Source organism: Papaver somniferum, chromosome 3 (assembly GCF_003573695.1).
Source record: "Papaver somniferum cultivar HN1 chromosome 3, ASM357369v1, whole genome shotgun sequence".
NCBI lineage: Eukaryota > Viridiplantae > Streptophyta > Magnoliopsida > Ranunculales > Papaveraceae > Papaver > Papaver somniferum.
In genome coordinates this window covers 105237903-105260202 of record NC_039360.1, presented here as the reverse complement: position 1 = coordinate 105260202, position 22300 = coordinate 105237903, and the positions used below count along the sequence as shown (strand labels likewise).

The 22300-nt window shown below is 33.2% G+C and overlaps 2 protein-coding genes across 2 annotated transcripts in view; both read right to left on the bottom strand.

Moving 5' to 3' along the window:
* Nucleotides 1-13406, bottom strand: part of LOC113359826 (probable serine/threonine-protein kinase sky1) — a 149732-nt gene extending 136326 nt beyond the window's left edge. Inside the window, exons 1-4 of the mRNA XM_026603401.1 lie at nucleotides 12840-13406; nucleotides 11648-12427; nucleotides 10853-10900; nucleotides 10468-10766 (exon numbers count right to left, since the gene is read on the bottom strand). Of these exons, the coding sequence (XP_026459186.1) occupies nucleotides 10468-10766; nucleotides 10853-10900; nucleotides 11648-12427; nucleotides 12840-13022 (1310 nt within the window). The 5' untranslated portion in view covers nucleotides 13023-13406. The remainder of the gene's footprint in view (nucleotides 1-10467; nucleotides 10767-10852; nucleotides 10901-11647; nucleotides 12428-12839) is intronic.
* A 935-nt stretch (nucleotides 13407-14341) lies between these two features.
* LOC113359825 (coiled-coil domain-containing protein 115-like) lies at nucleotides 14342-17984 on the bottom strand. The gene is made up of 7 exons (XM_026603400.1): nucleotides 17823-17984; nucleotides 16902-17037; nucleotides 16228-16240; nucleotides 16086-16195; nucleotides 15478-15533; nucleotides 15174-15261; nucleotides 14342-14915 (listed from the first exon to the last, which is right to left on the bottom strand). The coding sequence occupies exons 1-7, from the start codon at nucleotides 17967-17969 to the stop codon at nucleotides 14821-14823; spliced, it is 645 nt and encodes a 214-aa protein (XP_026459185.1). The 5' UTR covers nucleotides 17970-17984; the 3' UTR covers nucleotides 14342-14820.
* Between the last annotated feature and the right edge of the window lie 4316 nt (nucleotides 17985-22300).

Here is a 22300-nt window from a genome sequence, read left to right as displayed (position 1 = left end):
GGTAGACACGGACTTGGTACTTGGTACACGCGTATGGGCATGGGTCGAAACATGTATTTTTCGAGTTATATTTATAGGAAAATCAACTTGCAATTCAAGTTAGGTTTAGGTTTTTTCTTATAAAACGAGTTTTGTTTCTTGTAAAACAATTAAACACAAAAAAGGAATTTTTCCATAAATAAAACTCTTAAATAAATTATTTATCAAGTTAAAAACTTGCAAAAAATAATTTCAGGTGGACACGAACTTGGTGCTTGGTACACGCGCATGGGTCGAAACATGTATTTTTCGAGTTGTATTTATAGGAAAATTAACTTGCAAATCAAGTTAGGTTTAGGTTTTTTCTTATAAAACGAGTTTTGTTTCTTGTAAAACAATTAAACACAAAAAATGAATTTTTCCATAAATAAAACTCTTAAATAAATTATTTATCAAGTTAAAAACTTGCAAAAAATAATTTCAGGTAGACACGGACTTGGTGCTTGGTACACGCGCATGGACATGGGTCCAAACATGTATTTTTTGAGTTGTATTTATAGGAAAATTAACTTGCAAATCAAGTTAGGTTTAGGTTTTTTCTTTTAAAACGAGTTTTGTTTGTAAAACAATTAAACACAAAAAAGGAATTTTTCCATAAATAAAACTCTTAAATAAATTATTTATCAAGTTAAAAACTTGCAAAAAATAATTTCAAGTAGACACGGACTTGGTGCTTGGTACACGCGCATGGGCATGGGTCGAAACATGTATTTTTCGAGTTCTATTTATAGGAAAATCAACTTGCAAATCAAGTTAGGTTTAGGTTTTTTCTTATAAAACGAGTTTTTTTCTTGTAAAACAATTAAACACAAAAACGGAATTTTTCCATAAATAAAACTCTTAAATAAATTATTTATCAAGTTAAAAACTTGCAAAAAATAATTTCAGGTAGACACGGACTTGGTGCTTTGTACACGCGCATGGGCATGGGTCGAAACATGTATTTTTCGAGTTGTATTTATAGGAAAATTAACTTGCAAATCAAGATAGGTTTAGGTTTTTTCTTATAAAACGAGTTTTGTTTCTTGTAAAACAATTAAACACAAAAAAGAAATTTTTCCATAAATAAACCTCTTAAATAAATTATTTATCAAGTTAAAAACTTGCAAAAAATAATTTCACGTAGACACGGACTTGGTGCTTGGTACACGCGCATGGGCATGGGTCGAAACATTTATTTTTTGAGTTGTATTTATAGGAAAATTAACTTGCAAATCAAGTAAGGTTTCGGTTTTTTCTTATAAAACGAGCTTTGTTTCTTGTAAAACAATTATACACAAAAAAGGAATTTTTCCATAAATAAAACTCTTAAATAAATTATTTATCAAGTTAAAAACTTGCAAAAAATAATTTCAGGTAGACACGGACTTGGTGCTTGGTACACGCGCATGGGCATGGGTCGAAACATGTATTTTTCGAGTTATATTTATAGGAAAATCAACTTGCAAATCAAGTTAGGTTTAGGTTTTTTCTTATAAAACGAGTTTTTTTCTTGTAACACAATTAAACACAAAAACGGAATTTTTCCATAAATAAAACTCTTAAATAAATTATTTATCAAGTTAAAAAGTTGCAAAAAATAATTACAAGTAGACACGGACTTGGTGCTTGGTACACGCGCATGGGCATGGGTCGAAACATGTATTTTTCGAGTTGTATTTATAGGAAAATTAACTAGCAAATCAAGTTAGGTTTAGGTTTTTTCTTATAAAACGAGTTTTGTTTCTTGTAAAACAATTAAACACAAAAAAAAGAATTTTTCCATAAATAAAACTCTTAAATAAATTATTTATCAAGTTAAAAACTTGCAAAAAATAATTTCAGGTAGACACGGACTTGGTGCTTGGTACACGCGCATGGACATGGGTCCAAACATGTATTTTTCGAGTTGTATTTATAGGAAAATTAACTTGCAAATCAAGTTAGGTTTAGGTTATTTCTTATAAAACGAGTTTTGTTTCTTGTAAAACAATTAAACACAAAAAAGGAATTTTTCCATAAATAAACCTCAATAAATTATTTATCAAGTTAAAAACTTGCAAAAAATCATTTCAAGTAGACACGGACTTGGTGCTTGGTACACGCGCATGGGTCGAAACATTTATTTTTCGAGTTGTATTTATAGGAAAATTAACTAGCAAATCAAGTTAGGTTTAGGTTTTTTCTTATAAAACGAGTTTTGTTTCTTGTAAAACAATTAAACACAAAAAAGGAATTTTTCCATAAATAAAACTCTTAAATAAATTATTTATCAAGTTAAAAACTTGCAAAAAATAATTTCAGGTAGACACGGACTTGGTGCTTGGTACACGCGCATGGACATGGGTCCAAACATGTATTTTTCGAGTTGTATTTATAGGAAAATTAACTTGCAAATCAAGTTAGGTTTAGGTTTTTTCTTATAAAACGAGTTTTGTTTGTAAAACAATTAAACACAAAAAAGGAATTTTTCCATAAATAAAACTCTTAAATAAATTATTTATCAAGTTTAAAACTTGCAAAAAATAATTTCAAGCAGACACGGACTTGGTGCTTGGTACACGCGCATGGGCATGGGTCGAAACATGTATTTTTCGAGTTATATTTATAGGAAAATTAACTTGCAAATCAAGTTAGGTTTAGGTTTTTTCTTATAAAACGAATTTTGTTTCTTGTAAAACAATTAAACACAAAAAATGAATTTATCCATAAATAAAACTCTTAAATAAATTATTTATCAAGTTAAAAACTTGCAAAAAATAATTTCAGGTAGACACGGACTTGGTGTTTGGTACACGCGCATGGGCATGGGTCGAAACATGTATTTTTCGAGTTGTATTTATAGGAAAATTAACTTGCAAATCAAGTTAGGTTTAGGTTTTTTCTTATAAAACGAGCTTTGTTTCTTGTAAAACAATTAAACACAAAAAAGGAATTTTTCCATAAATAAACCTCAATAAATTATTTATCAAGTTAAAAACTTGCAAAAAATAATTTCAAGTAGACACGGACTTGGTGCTTGGTACACGCGCATGGGAATGGGTCGAAACATGTATTTTTCGAGTTGTATTTATAGGAAAATTAACTAGCAAATCAAGTTAGGTTTAGGTTTTTTCTTATAAAACGAGTTTTGTTTCTTGTAAAACAATTAAACACAAAAAAAGAATTTTTCCATAAATAAAACTCTTAAATAAATTATTTATCAAGTTAAAAACTTGCAAAAAATAATTTCAGGTAGACACGGACTTGGTGCTTGGTACACGCGCATGGGCATGGGTCGAAACATGTATTTTTCGAGTTGTATTTATAGGAAAATTAACTTGCAAATCAAGTTAGGTTTAGGTTTTTTCTTATAAAACGAGTTTTGTTTCTTGTAAAACAATTAAACACAAAAAAGGAATTTTTCCATAAATAAAACTCTTAAATAAATTACTTATCAAGTTAAAAACTTGCAAAAAATAATTTCAGGTAGACACGGACTTGGTGCTTGGTACACGCGCATGGGCATGGGTCGAAACATGTATTTTTCGAGTTGTATTTATAGGAAAATTAACTTGCAAATCAAGTTAGGTTTAGGTTTTTTCTTATAAAACGAGTATTGTTTCTTGTAAAATAATTATCACAAAAAAGGAATTTTTCCATAAATAAAACTCTTAAATAAATTATTTATCAAGTTAAAAACTTGCAAAAAATAATTTCAGGTAGACACGGACTTGGTGCTTGGTACACGCGCATGGGCATGGGTCGAAACATGTATTTTTCGAGTTGTATTTATAGGAAAATTAACTTGCAAATTAAGTTAGGTTTAGGTTTTTTCTTATAAAACGAGTTTTGTTTCTTGTAAAACAATTAAACACAAAAAAAGAATTTTTCCATAAATAAAACTCTTAAATAAATTATTTATCAAGTTAAAAACTTGCAAAAAATAATTTCAGGTGGACACGAACTTGGTGCTTGGTACACGCGCATGGGTCGATACATGTATTTTTCGAGTTGTATTTATAGGAAAATTAACTTGCAAATCAAGTTAGGTTTAGGTTTTTTCTTATAAAACGAGTTTTGTTTCTTGTAAAACAATTAAACACAAAAAATGAATTTTTCCATAAATAAAACTCTTAAATAAATTATTTATCAAGTTAAAAACTTGCAAAAAATAATTTCAGGTAGACACGGACTTGGTGCTTGGTATACGCGCATGGGCATGGGTCGAAACATGTATTTTTCGAGTTGTATTTATAGGAAAATTAACTTGCAAATCAAGCTAGGTTTAGGTTTTTTCTTATAAAACGAGTTTTGTTTCTTGTAAAACAATTAAACACAAAAAATGAATTTTTCCATAAATAAAACTCTTAAATAAATTATTTATCAAGTTAAAAACTTGCAAAAAATAATTTCAGGTAGACACGGACTTGGTGCTTGGTATACGCGCATGGGCATGGGTCGAAACATGTATTTTTCGAGTTGTATTTATAGGAAAATTAACTTGCAAATCAAGTTAGGTTTAGGTTTTTTCTTATAAAACGAGTTTTGTTTCTTGTAAAACAATTAAACACAAAAAAAGAATTTTTCCATAAATAAAACTCTTAAATAAATTATTTATCAAGTTAAAAACTTGCAAAAAATAATTTCAAGTAGATGCGAACTTGGTGCTTGGTACACGCGCATGGGCATGGGACGAAACATGTATTTTTCGAGTTGTATTTATAGGAAAATTAACTAGCAAATCAAGTTAGGTTTAGGTTTCTTCTTATAAAACGAGCTTTGTTTCTTGTAAAACAATTAAACACAAAAAAAGAATTTTTCCATAAATAAAACTCTTAAATAAATTATTTATCAAGTTAAAAACTTGCAAAAAATAATTTCAAGTAGACACGGACTTGGTGCTTGGTACACGCGCATGGGCATGGGTCGAAACATGTATTTTTTGAGTTTTATTTATAGGAAAATTAACTAGCAAATCAAGTTAGGTTTAGGTTTTTTCTTATAAAACGAGTTTTGTTTCTTGTAAAACAATTAAACACAAAAAAAGAATTTTTCCATAAATAAAACTCTTAAATAAATTATTTATCAAGTTAAAAACTTGCAAAAAATAAATTCAGGTAGACACGGACTTGGTGCTTGGTACACGCGCATGGGCATGGGTCGAAACATGTATTTTTCGAGTTGTATTTATAGGAAAATTAACTTGCAAATCAAGTTAGGTTTAGGTTTTTTCTTATAAAACGAGCTTTGTTTCTTGTAAAACAATTAAACACAAAAAAGGAATTTTTCCATAAATAAACCTCAATAAATTATTTATCAAGTTAAAAACTTGCAAAAAATAATTTCAAGTAGACACGGACTTGGTGCTTGGTACACGCGCAAGGGCATGGGTCGAAACATGTATTTTTCGAGTTGTATTTATAGGAAAATTAACTTGCAAATCAAGTTAGGTTTAGGTTTTTTCTTATAAAACGAGTTTTGTTTCTTGTAAAACAATTAAACACAAAAAAAGAATTTTTCCATAAATAAAACTCTTAAATAAATTATTTATCAAGTTAAAAAACTTGGAAAAAATAATTTCAAGTAGATACGGACTTGGTGCTTGGTACACGCGCATGGGCATGGGTCGAAACATGTATTTTTCGAGTTGTATTTATAGGAAAATTTACTTGCAAATCAAGTTAGGTTTAGGTTTTTTCTTATAAAACGAGTTTTGTTTCTTGTAAAACAATTAAACACGAAAAATGAATTTTTCCATAAATAAAACTCTTAAAAAAATTATTTATCAAGTTGAAAACTTGTAAAAAATAATTTCAAGTAGACACGGACTTGGTGCTTGGTACACGCGCATGGGCATGGGTCGAAACATGTATTTTTCGAGTTGTATTTATAGGAAAATTAACATGCAAATCAAGTTAGGTTTAGGTTTTTTCTTATAAAACGAGTTTTGTTTCTTGTAAAACAATTAAACACAAAAAAAGGAATTTTTCCATAAATAAAACTCTTAAATAAATTATTTATCAAGTTAAAAACTTGCAAAAAATAATTTCAAGTAGACACGGACTTGGTACTTGGTACACGCGCATGGGCATCGGTCGAAACATGTATTTTTCGAGTTGTATTTATAGGAAAATTAACTTGCAAATCAATTTAGGTTTAGGTTTTTTCTTACAAAACGAGTTTTGTTTCTTGTAAAACAATTAAACACAAAAAATGATTTTTTCCATAAATAAAACTCTTAAATAAATTATTTATCAAGTTAAAAACTTGCAAAAAATAATTTCAAGTAGACACGGACTTGGTGCTTGGTACACGCGCATGTGCATGGGTCGAAACATGTATTGTTCGAGTTGTATTTATAGGAAAATTAACTTGCAAATCAATTTAGGTTTAGGTTTTTTATTATAAAACGAGTTTTGTTTCTTTTAAAAAAATTAAACACAAAAAATGATTTTTTCCATAAATAAAACTCTTAAATAAATTATTTATCAAGTTAAAAACTTGCAAAAAATAATTTCATGTAGACACGGACTTGGTGCTTGGTACACGCGCATGGGCATGGGTCGAAACATGTATTTTTCGAGTTGTATTTATAGGAAAATTAACTTGCAAATCAAGTTAGGTTTAGGTTTTTCTTATAAAACGAGATTTGTTTCTTGTAAAACAATTAAACACAAAAAAGGAATTTTTCCATAAATAAAACTCTTAAATAAATTATTTATGAAGTTAAAAACTTGCAAAAAATAATTTCAAGTAGACACGGACTTGGTGCTTGGTACACGTGCATGGGCATGGGTCGAAACATGTATTTTTCGAGTTGTATTTATAGGAAAATTAACTTGCAAATCAAGTTAGGTTTAGGTTTTTTGTTGTATTTATAGGAAAATTAACTTGCAAATCAAGTTAGGTTTACGTTTTTTCTTATAAAACGAGTTTTGTTTCTTGTAAAACAATTAAACACAAAAAAGGAATTTTTCCATAAATAAAACTCTTAAATAAATTATTTATCAAGTTAAAAACTTGCAAAAAATAATTTCAAGTAGACACGGACTTGGTGCTTGGTACACCCGCATGGGCATGGGTCGAAACATGTATTTTTCGAGTTGTATTTATAGGAAAATTAACTTGCAAATCTAGTTAGGTTTAGGTTTTTTCTTATAAAACGAGTTTTGTTTCTTGTAAAACAATTAAACACAAAGAAGAAATTTTTCCATAAATAAAACTCTTAAATAAATTATTTATCAAGTTAAAAACTTGGAAAAAATAATTTCAGGTAGACACGGACTTGGTGCTTGGTACACGCGCATGGGCATGGGTCGAAACATGTATTTTTCGAGTTGTATTTATAGGAAAATTAACTTGCAAATCAAGTTAGGTTTAGGTTTTTTCTTATAAAACGAGTTTTGTTTCTTGTAAAACAATTAAACACAAAAAAAAGAATTTTTTCCATAAATAAAACTGTTTAAAAAATTATTTATCAAGTTAAAAACTTGCAAAAAATAATTTCAAGTATACATGGACTTGGTGCTTGGTGCACGCGCATGGGCATGGGTCGAAACATGTATTTTTCGAGTTGTATTTATAGGAAAATTAACTTGCAAATCAAGTTAGGTTTAGGTTTTTTCTTATAAAACGAGTTTTGTTTCTTGTAAAACAATTAAACACAAAAATAAGAATTTTTTCCATAAATAAAACTCTTAAATAAATTATTTATCAAGTTAAAAACTTGCAAAAAATAATTTCAAGTAGACACGGACTTGGTGCTTGGTGCACGCGCATGGGCATGGGTCGAAACATGTATTTTTCGAGTTGTATTTATAGGAAAATTAACTCGCAAATCAAGTTAGGTTTAGGTTTTTTCTTATAAAACGAGTTTTGTTTCTTGTAAAACAATTAAACACAAAAAAAAGAATTTTTTCCATAAATAAAACTCTTAAATTAATTATTTATCAAGTTAAAAACTTGCAAAAAATAATTTCAAGTAGACACGGACTTGGTGCTTGGTACACGCGCATGGGCATGGGTCGAAACATGTATTTTTCGAGTTGTATTTATAGGAAAATTAACTTGCAAATCAAGTTAGGTTTAGGTTTTTTCTTATAAAACGAGTTTTGTTTCTTGTAAAACAATTAAACACAAAAAAAGAATTTTTTCATAAATAAAACTCTTAAATAAATTATTTATCAAGTTAAAAACTTGCAAAAAAATAATTTCAAGTAGACACGGACTTGGTGCTTGGTACACGCGCATGGCATTGGTCGAAACATGTATTTTTCGAGTTGTATTTATAGGAAAATTAACTTTCAAATCAAGTTACGTTTAGGTTTTTCTTATAAAACGAGTTTTGTTTCTTGTAAAACAATTAAACACAAAAAAAGAATTTTTCCATGAATAAAACTCTTAAATAAATTATTTATCAAGTTAAAAACTTGCAAAAAATAATTTCAAGTAGACACGGACTTGGTGCTTGGTACACGCGCATGGGCATGGGTCGAAACATGTATTTTTCGAGTTGTATTTATAGGAAAATTAACTTGCAAATCAAGTTAGGTTTAGGTTTTTTCTTATAAAACGAGTTTTGTTTCTTGTAAAACAATTAAACACAAAAAAAGAATTTTTTCATAAATAAAACTCTTAAATAAATTATTTATCAAGTTAAAAACTTGCAAAAAAATAATTTCAAGTAGACACGGACTTGGTGCTTGGTACACGCGCATGGCATTGGTCGAAACATGTATTTTTCGAGTTGTATTTATAGGAAAATTAACTTGCAAATCAAGTTACGTTTAGGTTTTTCTTATAAAACGAGTTTTGTTTCTTGTAAAACAATTAAACACAAAAAAAGAATTTTTCCATAAATAAAACTCTTAAATAAATTATTTATCAAGTTAAAAACTTGCAAAAAATAATTTCAAGTAGACACGGACTTGGTGCTTGGTACACGCACCATGGGCATGGGTCGAAACATGTATTTTTCGAGTTGTATTTATAGGAAAATTAACTTGCAAATCAAGTTAGGTTTAGGTTTTCTCTTATTAAACGAGTTTTGTTTCTTGTAAAACAATTAAACACAAAAAAGGAATTTTTCCATAAATAAAACTCTTAAATAAATTATTTATCAAGTTAAAAACTTGCAAAAAAATAATTTCAAGTAGACACGGACTTGGTGCTTGGTACACGCGCATGGCATTGGTCGAAACATGTATTTTTCGAGTTGTATTTATAGGAAAATTAACTAGCAAATCAAGTTACGTTTAGGTTTTTCTTATAAAACGAGTTTTGTTTCTTGTAAAACAATTAAACACAAAAAAAGAATTTTTCCATAAATAAAACTCTTAAATAAATTATTTATCAAGTTAAAAACTTGCAAAAAATAATTTCAAGTAGACACGGACTTGGTGCTTGGTACACGCGCATGGGCATGGGTCGAAACATGTATTTTTCGAGTTGTATTTATAGGAAAATTAACTTGCAAATCAAGTTAGGTTTAGGTTTTTTCTTATAAAACGAGCTTTGTTTCTTGTAAAACAATTAAACACAAAAAAGGAATTTTTCCATAAATAAAACTCTTAAATAAATTATTTATCAAGTTAAAAACTTGCAAAAAATAATTTCAAGTAGACACGGACTTGGTGCTTGGTACACGCGCATGGGTCGAAACATGTATTTTTCGAGTTGTATTTATAGGAAAATTAACTTGCAAATCAAGTTAGGTTTATGTTTTTTCTTATAAAACGAGTTTTGTTTCTTGTAAAACAATTAAACACAAAAAAGGAATTTTTCCATAAATAAAACTCTTAAATAAATTATTTATCAAGTTAAAAACTTGCAAAAAATAATTTCAAGTAGACACGGACTTGGTACTTGGTACACGCGCATGGGCATGGGTCGAAACATGTATTTTTCGAGTTGTATTTATAGGAAAATTAACTTGCAAATCAATTTAGGTTTAGGTTTTTTCTTACAAAACGAGTTTTGTTTCTTGTAAAACAATTAAACACAAAAAATGATTTTTTCCATAAATAAAACTCTTAAATAAATTATTTATCAAGTTAAAAACTTGCAAAAAATAATTTCAAGTAGACACGGACTTGGTGCTTGGTACACGCGCATGGGCATGGGTCGAAACATGTATTGTTCGAGTTGTATTTATAGGAAAATTAACTTGCAAATCAATTTAGGTTTATGTTTTTTCTTATAAAACGAGTTTTGTTTCTTGTAAAACAATTAAACACAAAAAAGGAATTTTTCCATAAATAAAACTCTTAAATAAATTATTTATCAAGTTAAAAACTTGCAAAAAATAATTTCAAGTAGACACGGACTTGGTACTTGGTACACGCGCATGGGCATGGGTCGAAACATGTATTTTTCGAGTTGTATTTATAGGAAAATTAACTTGCAAATCAATTTAGGTTTAGGTTTTTTCTTACAAAACGAGTTTTGTTTCTTGTAAAACAATTAAACACAAAAAATATCCCAACTTCCAGTTTTCCTAGAGATGATTCTTCCTCATCCTGGCGAGGGGCCAGATTTTTAATTTTGAGCCAAGGATGCTGCAAGCATTTTTCAGCTGTGGGTCGCTTATCTGGTGCAAACTCGAGAAGAGGAGTGAGAAATGCAGCAAACTCACAAGCATCAGAGGCATGAAAGTTGTATTTCTCCACCAGGAGTTTATTTAGAGGCCAGAACTTTAGTCGTCGGATTCTCTTCAAATCTCCATATCGGTCAAAGTATTTTTTTGATTGAGACCCACCAACAGCAATCTGTGTTCAAGAGTGAGCATAAAACGTTTACTCCTAAAGAAGGATTTCTGAAAGTTTACCAAAAGAGGAATTAAAAAAATTCTTACCTTTCTAGGCATCTTTCCCAAGAGTTCCATCATTTGAGCAAGATGATCCTAACAAATAACCAAATGGCAATTTTCAGGCTAATGAACAAATCACAAGCATCTGGATTAGTTATTTCAAGAACTATTTAAGCCTGGGTTGTATGTAACTTGCGGGCATAATGGGTGCTGAACTTTTGATACTTATACAGTCTACACTCTCGTACTAGTTAACACTAGACACATAAAGGAACAGTAGTTGTTCTTTGTACTTTTTCCTATTGATGCGGTAAAGAAATCACTACTCTTATCCAGTACAATCTGTATATAGACACACGGTATGTCAATAATCAATACACAACAGAATTTAGTTGGATAGCTAGTTCTGTTGCAATGTTCAGCTAAAGAAATGTATTGAAGATTGAATGACTAATATGTGATACACCTATCTGTCAATAATAAATATGCTATAATTGGATCCTAATTTCCACGGCTGTTTACTTATAGTCATTTTGTTATAGAAGTTTATCTAGTTTCATTTAGTGTTCATCAATACTTCCATCTGACTCATTAGATAATAAATGATCATCAATCAATCAAAATTTGATTACAGGCACGTCCATTATTATCACTTTCATCTTCCAAAAGATTCAGTTTTCACATAGCATCTAATATACATAATAAGTTCATATATGCACCATCCTATCTAAGTACCCATATAGCATTTGGCATTTTTATGTGCGACTTTTCCATATCACGAAAAGAATATATATGCCAGTACGCGGTCAAATGTGAGCTTAAATAATGCAAGAAACATACCTCATCTTCAGTAAACCCTTCACCACTTGTAGGAGCAAACATCACTTCACCAGTAGCAAGCTCGAAAGCAACGCAAGCAAGAGACCACATATCCGCAGAAAATGAGAAACCAGCTCCAAGAACAACTTCAGGAGCTCTATATTGTCTTGTTTGAATCTCATCTTGGAAAGGCTTATCAACCCAACATGCATTCCCAAAATCAACGACCTTGCATCTAAGATCAATTCCATCTAATGACCTTACGCGCTTTGTAATTCCTCCCATTGAAGCTCTCCTTGTAGATATCTTAACTGTTGCACTCCTTGCTTTCCTCTTCAGTTTCTTCTCGCCAATATTTACCAAACCACTACTGTTTGAACTGCCTTCTGGTTTCTCAAGAATAGGAGAACATCCAGATTTATTGGGGTCTTTGGAGGGATCAATGGTAGATATAAGCAGAACGTTTTCGAGTTTCAAATCTGAGTGAATTATTCCAACTTCTCTATGCAAGTAATCAAGACTTAGTAAAACCCATCTACAAATCTCCCTAACTTTATTCAAATTGAGACCTCTATAACGATTGTATTTGATCAAGTGGAGTAAACTATCACCAAGGTATTCGAGGATCATACAAATATGTTGTCCGTTTGGACCTGTATGCCTAAAGTGGTCAATTAGTCGAACCACAGACTCGGAATTCGAAGAATCAACATTGGCAATGGCAGATAGAATTTCAATCTCCTGGAGAGCAGCTTCAGCAAAATCAGCTGCACTTCTCTGGATTTTAAGTGCAACAAATCCCTGCAAAACAGGAGGAAACCCACATAGAAACTTATCATTTTAGGCATGGCCAACAATCAAAAGATAAATCCCACAGGAGACATGCAAAATTGAAAGCAAACCCAGATGAGTAATCAACTATGTCACAAGGAAAATGTCAGAGTAAATTAATTGATTAAAAAAAAATCAGTTGAAACAGATCGATGTTCAGATACTTATCAACAGAAGAGAATCAGTAAATTTTACTGTAAAGACATAATTGGAGCAAGGACACAGTTAATGAAACCCTAGCTTTATATGATGATGACATTTTCAACAAAATTAATACATGTCTACAAAAAGGATCAAACAGAAGTAATTCAATAAAGGGACCAAATAGAACAGAAACATTATCTAAAAGAAATATCATAATTGAAGAAAAGTATATACATACAGAGGAATGAGTATCAAAAGCAAGCCAAACAGTTGAGAAATGACCCCAACCCAATTTTCTTTGAGCAATATATCTTCCACCTTTAAATGAATCCCCTACTCTTACTGCATGATACCCTCCTTTTCTGTAAGCATCAACCTCTTCCTCTTCTTGTTCAGACCCTGAACTTGATGAACAAGACATCCTTCTTTCTATCTCTCTTTACAAAACAGAGAAATCCAATACCACAACTCTACAGATAATAATACTTTCTCAGATTGAATTTCTGAATTTTATACCATCAAATGATGACTTTAACAAGAGATTCAGAAAACCCAGAACTGATAAAGGGTAAATAATTTGAGATAGAGAGAGAAATAGTAGTTGCAACCTGGAATTTTTAACTTTCCCTAAAGAGAAGAGATGATGTATTTCTGAAGCTGCTTTTGTTTTCCTCCCTTTTGTTTTAGTTAACCTTCCTTTGTTGCTAAAATACGCATAAATGTTGTAGCTGTTGATATAAGAAGATTAGGAGGTCGTTGGGAGAATGAGACTTCTGACATTACTACTAATCTGATTTAGTCCTTACTTAATCCACTTCTAGATTTTTTTTATTAGGTTTGAATGGTAGTAATTAGTTATCAGTACAAGTTAACTGTATTGAGTCAAAACAGTAATTAGATATTTCCACCAACATTTCATGTCCCTTTTTAGAGTACGATGTCGGCAAGTCATATCCGAGTTCACGTACTACTCGGTCCATATGTTTAAAAAAATAGCCTGGTTTCATGTACAAATTATACATGCCTGTTTTTCTGAAACAGAGGGAGTACCAAATTATAGGCTACCTTTGCTCAAAAATAAGCCAAATTGAAACGGAGAAAGAAGCAGCAAATTGAAAAATTGAAAGTATCATTCCCTTAAATAGAAGGCGCATTAATCAACCCAAGCTACATTCATTTGGATTTCGGATCGAGATGTGGTGGTATCTTCGAAGTCAGGTGAACGCATCTGTTTACACCCTTAAGTGGAGACTATAATTACTTTGAAATGATCATTTACCAATCAATAATCGTAATAGTGGGGAGACTGGCTCAACTTATTATTAGGTTATTGATGAATTAGTTACTTCAACCACCATGGCCATGGGTCAAGAATGGCATGCGAGTTACAGTACGTACGTGTGTAGCTGTTGAATATTAGTTGAAACCGAAAGGCTGAACCACTTATATAAAATCAATGGCTCTATGCGATCTATCATACGCCTCACAGATGCGTATCTTAAGCTATGGCTTGTGAACAATGGCTATTCTGAATGATATCAGCTAAAAATATTGCAGTCCTGAAGTTAATTTCTCAAAGACCTAATCAATCACCGGCTTCATTCATTGATCCACCATGACTTGGAATTAGGTATAACTACAAAACAAGTGTTAGTTTAAGAATTTAATTTGATATTTGTATGTCAAATCAGTTAGTTGATTACAAAATACAGAATATAATTTAATTTTTGCTTAAAACAATTGTGGACAACCAGAACGAAAAACACCTATTGATAAAGACAACCAAATATATTAGGAGAACAAAAATGATTATTAGTAATAGGATGTCTCCATGCCACCAAAAGTAGTCTACCAAACAATAACTCCGAGGAAAAAAAAAGATCCCATCAAATAATAGACATGGATTCCACTTGCACTTTAATTTCATGGTCATGGTCTCTCAGTCTTAGAGCAGAAACTCTATGGTCCTATTTTCTTTTAGGCATCCCACTCTCACTTAATGCTCTTGACAAGATAACAGAGTAGTCTCAATCAAAAACTATGCGACCCCATTATAATGTCCAACAGTCCAAAACAATGGTTGTTAGGACCAGAGAAGGATCCTCTGACATCGCTCTTGAATTGGTGCATTAATTCATGTTGGAAACGTGAATGCGCACTTGTCCATGTGTATTTCATTGTGTACAGGCAGCCGGTCGTAATGCTACTACAGGTGAACATCACTCTTTGGTACTGTTTACATCATTCTTGACTTCAGCATAAGTGGATAAAAGTAAAGACCGCATGTTTGCTACTTTTACAAGTGTCTCAAGTGCTGCACAACCCGAAGAGAAACAAAACTAAGGATTGCTAAATACACATCATAAGTCATAAACAGCTATGTTGTTTGGCAGACCAAATTAATCGGTACAGAGTTCTATAACGTCGTTTGATGCATAGAAAGGATTTAATGATGTGCCTAAACAGGGGAAGTACTGAATGCAGGTAACGCAAATAACAAAACTTAAGAATGATATATGCAAGATCAAATTTCTGTTTTAACTTCATGAAGCAGAGTAAGTTGAGTATAAACCTGTCTCGAAGGAAACCTGAGCAGATCGGAGTTTGGGAGAAACCAAAGTACCAAAAACTGATAATGATTTGGACCGCTCCTTCTCAACCTAAGAGAAGCATGTTAAAACAAAAATAAGCAAAAGATATATACATGGCTCCATTTTGTTTCTCTTTCATTATTTTTGTCTCCCATATATCAAACTAATAAATAGATGCATAAAGGTACTTCAATCATGCAGATTTTAGAATCAATTGCTGTTTAATCAAACTACATTAAATGAATTGGAAAATAACCCAATAAATTAGTGTGATGGATTGCTTACTTGATCATCAACACTAAGAGAAGACATATTACTTGCCAGTTGTTCCTTGTCAGCTTCTGCAAAGAAAGATAAATGAAGAGGAAAAAAGAATTAGTTAAAGATGATTCCAAATCCTAAATAAACAACAGATATAATGACATGACCAATTTAAAAATGATAATGATCTAACAGATGGAGGTTTATATGTGATGCAGAAATGACGAGAGTCACCCCGAAGAGTACTCCACAACATGGTGTACATAACCGAGACCCAGTCATCGTTTTCCCATGGTTTCCAGTCTTAAAATCCTTCAGCATAGTTCCTTTTAACTTCTTCTAGATTTTTTTCCCTACGTTTAAGCTGTAACATGTTGAGCATAACCAATAATCCGTTAATGGAAAAGTGAACTCATCACAAAGACACGGATTGGCCGACCATAAAACTCTTGTACGCTTACAAACTGACAACGGGAACAGATACATGACATCGGTTTAGCCATAAACATAGAACCAGATCAGATGCCCTTTCACCACCTTTAGATACAATAATACAAATCCTCGAACATCAGGTTGATATATTAACTAACTCTAAAATTCACAATCATGCCTGGACATATGAAATGTTATACCAGAAACTTGGGTTGTGCCTCGTCGCCGTAGTTGTGGACTGTTTGACTTCCTATCCAACTCATCTCCATCCATTTGTTTAGCACTTGGAGAACTCATTTCGTCGTGAGAACTTCCCATTTCAATAGTGTAAAATGTGGTTGCTCCAACATGGGATCTGCAAAGCCAGATTTTAGTATACTGCTTTTCGGAAGAGAACATCCATGCAAATAAGTACTTGATGTAAGAATATTGAGATAGAAAAGAAGTTATCAATCTGCAAAACTATTAGGTACAGACACATTACCCTCCAGAGTTTTTCCTCTCTGTCGGGGTTGGCAAAGCAAACGTTTTTCCTTCATATAACCAAATCTAGAGTTTAATTTTCCATAAAGATTCAAGCATTTCCATACAATTTTTTATTACCTAAATCCAGACCAATTTAGTCTTTACTCATGTTTGATACTATTTCACTCACGATAATTTAATAAACAAACACCAGAAGCAAGTATTTATTGATTGCACATACAAAAGCGGGAGCACAATCACCAGCAAAAGATTCAACGCGGACCAAATTTAAAGCGGAACAAACAATCCAAAAGTAGTGACCTGTAGCGTTATTAAACAACCTAAGTTCATACATGCATCATATGGTGATGATTAACAAATATCAAGGCTTCAGTCCGTTTAACCCAAAATGCCCAACTTGGTATCTCGGGAATATCTCATTGTGTCACTGTAGAATCTTGCTTTATACCACTACATATGAGCATTCAATCTATCAATGCTCGCAATTCACTACATAAGCAAGTAAGCTATAAGGGAAATCCGAAGAACACCTGTTGAAGGAGACTCGTCTTGAACTCGGGCCACCCTCAACATGGTGGCAGCAGAATGCAACTTGTGATCAAATAATGTACTAGAGACACGTGAAGTACCCATTGAGTGCCGTGCACTGGCTAGCTCGAACCATCCCTGTAACAAATACACACACACAAACCAAATAGTTTGTTTTAGAAAGCTCCAAATATCCAAATAGTTTCACTTGAGATTCTGAATTGTAGAAAGTACTAAGAACTGTGAGATATTATCTCACAGTAATGACGAATGATAAAATTTATTCTCATTAGAAATCAGTTTGTGTAATTCAAGCCTATTCGACATCTATGATAAAGAGAGCATAACAATGTTGTTGCATAATCAACCAAGACTAACATCAAAGATGTAACTTTGTATCAGTAATAATCTACACTCTTATGGCCCAATAGTATCAGAGGTTTATTAAACTGATTGGAAATTGGTAAACCAAATAAACTAGGTATAATTTACACATAAAACTGGTCAAGAACCGAAGGACCCCAAGATTGCTGATGATCATACGCACATCAAAGTGAAGTAATTTCTCTTTTTGCACTTCACTAGAGAAACAAATAATACAGTAATAATAGATAGTTGAGCTAAAACTTGGCACATAGTGGACAAATGGGCATCCCAATTCTTCCCACCAACCAAACAGCTCCAGCCTAAACGCCCACACCCACCGGTGCAGAATAATTGAATACAACGTGTGCACTTGATTCTTAAAAACCGGCAATTACAAAATTAAACAACAACAACAAAAACAAAATCAGATTAATGCACACACACACCACAATTCTTATAACAAATCAGCTGAACTAAAAATTAAAACCCTAAAATTTGTCACAATCCAAAAGGGAAATAACAATTTAATTTAATTAAAAAAAAAAATCAAATCTTACCTGGCGAAGAGTTGACGAGAGAGAATCACATAAAGTAAGGTAGTCATCTGTTGAATCCAGTAATCTCAAAAGTTTTTCTTCTTTCTCTTGTTCTTCTTTCCTTTCTCCATTTTCGGAGCTCTCACTTCTGTTCTGTTCTTCTTCCATTTAGAGGGATCAGAAAATCAGAACATAGTTTTCCCCAGAACTTAACATATGCTGGGTAAATCTAGGTTCCCACCTAACGGGTACACCCATTTGATCCGAAAAAGTGTTTGACCCGTTATAGTGTCTCTAGCACTGCCCCGATTGCCTTGCCGTGACCCATTTGATGTGACATATGGGGGTGCCAGTTTGTTGTTCCCATAGCATGCACTAACACTGCGCTGATTGCCTTGTCCGTGTCTGCAACCTTTCTTAAGCAACGAGGGTAAGCTTGCCATGCTCGTGCCTAGTATGGGATGAACGCTTACACCATGTTTGTTTACTCCTGACTCATCTGAGTCGTCTGGATCTGAATCATCTAGATCTGAGTGAAATCACCTGACTCATCTGAATCTGAGTTAATATGTTTGTTTTGAGTCAGATCTGACTCGTCTGACTCGGAAATAAGTGAGTCAGTGGTTTGGTCCCATGAGTCAGGGGTATTTTGTTACCTGACTCAAATGAGTCCGAGTCAGGGGTTATGTCTGAGTCAGAGGTCGAGTCAGATCTGACTCAAAATGGAAAACAAACGGTCTGACTGCTGACTCGGTCCGAGTCAGGGATTGACTCAGATTCAGACGCCGAGTCAGCTGCAAACAAACAAGTTCTTAGATTTTCCTATTGACTGCTTGTACTTATTCTTTGTCTTTCCGCATCGTCATCGTCGATATTGCCTCCGCTATTGGCTCATCAATTTCTGCTCTAGCCTCAGTAATTTTGGAACCAAGAAACTTATCCGACGTAACCCAAATGCACACTTTACATGATTCATTTTTAAACCACATGTTGGATATTCAGATTTAATATTCTCCGGAGGTTAAGTGTATGATCTTCCCTAGATTTCGCTTTGTCGATGATGTCATCTACATATACCTCCATCGCGTTATGGTTCAGCTTGTTGAAAATGAGAGTCATGGCTCTTTGGTAAGTTTCCACGACATTCTTCGGTTCAAAAGGCATAACCATATAAAAGAAATTTTAAACCGACGTAACGAATGCTGTTTTGAGGGTGTCAGTCTCTTCCATTCGAATTTGGTTGTAGTCAACGTAACCATCCATGAGGAAGAACATTTTATGTCCATGTGTTGCATCTACTAACATGTCGATACAGGGGAGTGGAAATCATCCTTGGGACACATTTTGTTAAGGTCCCGAAAATCAAGATACCACCTAATTTTACCATTTTTATTTCTACAGGAACGATGTTGGCAAACCGTGATGAGCGGTGAATTGGTTTTATGTATTCTGCTTCTAATAGCTTAGTTACCTCCTCCTTGATTTTTGTTCTGTTATATAAAGGAGATTTCTTCGAGGTTGTTTTATGGATTTACTTGATGGTGCAACCTTTAGCTCATGCGATACGAAAGTTGGGTTCAAACCAGGCATATCTTTATACGTCCACATAAAATTCTATTAAGTAAATTTTCCAATTGTTGCTTCACTTCCTTTGTCAAACCCCTTGTTATCTGAAGTGTCTTCGGGTTTCTCCCGGGTCCTTATATTCAGTGATCGTGTGAGCTCTGTACATTGATACAGAGAGGTCACTGGTCTTTCCCATGCGTGGATGGATCCCCAATGGTTAAGGCTTTCATTGTCTTTATGACATAATCTTCTTATGTTATTTGAGTTTCCTCTTCATTGAAGCGGTAGGTTTTCTTCCTATCCGACTAAATAACTCGTTGGAATCTGCAGTCGATCTTTGCTGACTTGTTCTCCCCTTGTCCTCCACCTTGTACTTTAGGGAAGGTGTACTGTTCTAGTACAGAAGATGATGGAATTGAACAGAAATGGAACGGGATTTGAGTAACTCTGCCGTAACAACCAACTATAACTTCATTAATTTGTGACTTGCCTGAAACAGGGTTTCTCTTACAACATAAATGCAACTCGAAAAAGAAAAAGAAAACCTAAAGAAGTAACCAATCCTACCTGGACATGTGCCCACCATCTACTAGGCAACAATTGCCAAATAACTAATTTACCCGTAGCCTTTATTTAGGTAGACACTCGGTTAATAAGGATAGCCACAATAAAAATCACATGACAATACCCTCCCCATCACCAAATCCTTGTCCTCAAGGATGAAATTTAGGGAAATGGTGCTTAATATGCCTTGCATCTTCCCAAGTAGCATCTTCAGCTGATGAGTTTGTCCACTAAATAAGTAACTAAGGTACAAAAACTTCATTCCTAACTATGTTTGTAGAGTCCAAGGCAGTTGCAGGGATGACAAGTACATGTTCATCACTATCCAGAATAGGTAGTGCAGGAGAAGGAGTGTGACTGGCACTAATCTGTTTTTTTGAGCTGGGAGACATGAAAAACAGGGTGATTTCTTGCTTCTGCTGGGAGTTGTAGCTTGTAAGGCACTAGCCCAATCTTCTGCAGAATAGTGAAAGGCTTATAATACTTGGCTGCAAGTTTGAAGTTTTTTCTTAAAGTGACAAAGGCATGTCTATAAGGTTGCATCTTCAGGTAAACCTTATCACTCACTTTAAGTTCGTCTATGTTCGTTTTTAGTCAGCAAAAAACTTCATCCTCTCTTGAGAATGATGAAGAGCGTCCATCAAGATATCCAGTACAACATCTATTTTCTTTAAATTGTCTTGAACAACATCAACTGAAATGGTGTCAGTAGATGGAAAATCCATGTGTGGAGGAATGTAACCATATAGGGCTTGGAATGGGCTCATTTTCAAACTAATGTGATAGTTGGTGGTATACCACCATTCTGCAAGTGAAATCCACAAATGTTTACAAAAATTTGTCATAATTTAGAAGATAAATAACAGTTTAATTTAATTTTTACAGAAATTCAAATCTTACTTGGCAAAGAGTTGACGAGAGAGAATCACATAAAGTAACGTAGTCATGTGTTGAATCCAGTAATCTCAAAAGTTTTTCTTCTTTCTCTTGTTTTTCTTTCCTTTCTCCATTTATAGAGCTCCCACTTCTGTTATGTTCTTCTTCCATTTAGAGGGATAAGAAAATTGGTACATAGTTTTCCCCAGAACTTAACATATGCTAGGTAAATCTAGGTTCCTACCTGACGGGTACACCCATTTGGCCCGAAAAAGGGTTTTTGGTGATGTACTGGTTGACCCGTTAGAATGTCTCTAGCACTGCGCCGATTGCCTTGTCCGTGACCCATTTGATGTAACATATGGGTGCCAGTTTGTTGTTTCCCGTAGCATGCACTAACACTATGATGATTGCCTTGTCCGTGTCTGCAACCTTTCTTAAGCAACGAGAGTAAGCTTGCCATGCTTGTGCCTAATATTGGATGAAACGCTTAACATATGAGATTTTCCAATTGAGTGACTGTAATTATTCGTTGTCTTTTTGCGTCGTTATCGTCGATATTGCCTCCGCTTTTGGCTCATCAATTTCTACTCTAGCCTCGGTAATTTTTGAACCAAGAAACTTATCCGACGACACCCCAAATACGCACTTCACAGGATTCATTTTTAGACCATATGATATTATGATTTAATATTCTCCGAATTTAAGTGTATGATTTTCCCTAGATTTTGCTTTGATGATGATGTTATTTACATATACCTCGATCACGTTATGGTTCAGCTTGTCGAAAATGAGAGCCATGGCTCTTTGGTAAGTTTTCTCGGCATTATTCGGTTCGAAAGGCATAACCACATAAATGAAATTTTCAACCGGCGCGACGAATGTTGTTTTTGAGGTGTCAGTCTCTTCCATTCGAATTGGTTGCAGACAACGTAACCACCCATGAGGAAGAACATTTTATGTCCATGCGTTGCATCTACTAACATGTCGATATAGGAGAGTGGAAATCATCCTTGGGACACGCTTTGTTGAAGTCCCGGAAATCAACATAACACCTAATTTTACCATTTTTATTTCTACAGGAACGATGTTGGCAAACCATGATGGGCGGTGAATTGGTTTTATGTACCCTGCTTCTAATAGATTAGCTACCTCCTTCTTGATTTTTTGTTCTATTATATAAGGGAGATTTCTTCGAGGTTGTTTTACGGGTTTACTTGATGGTGCAACCTTTTTCTCATGATATACGAGAGTTGGGTTCAAACCAGGCATATCTTTATACGTCCACGTAATTTTATTAAATAAATTTTCCAATTGTTGCTTCACTTTCTTTGTCAGACCACTTCCTATCTGAAGTGTCTTCGGGTTTCTCCCGGGTCCTTATATTCAGTGATTGTGTGAGCTTTGGACATTGATACAGAGAGGTCACTGGTCTTTCCCGTGTGTCAATGGATCCCCAATGGTTAAGGCTTTTGTTGTCTCTATGACATAAT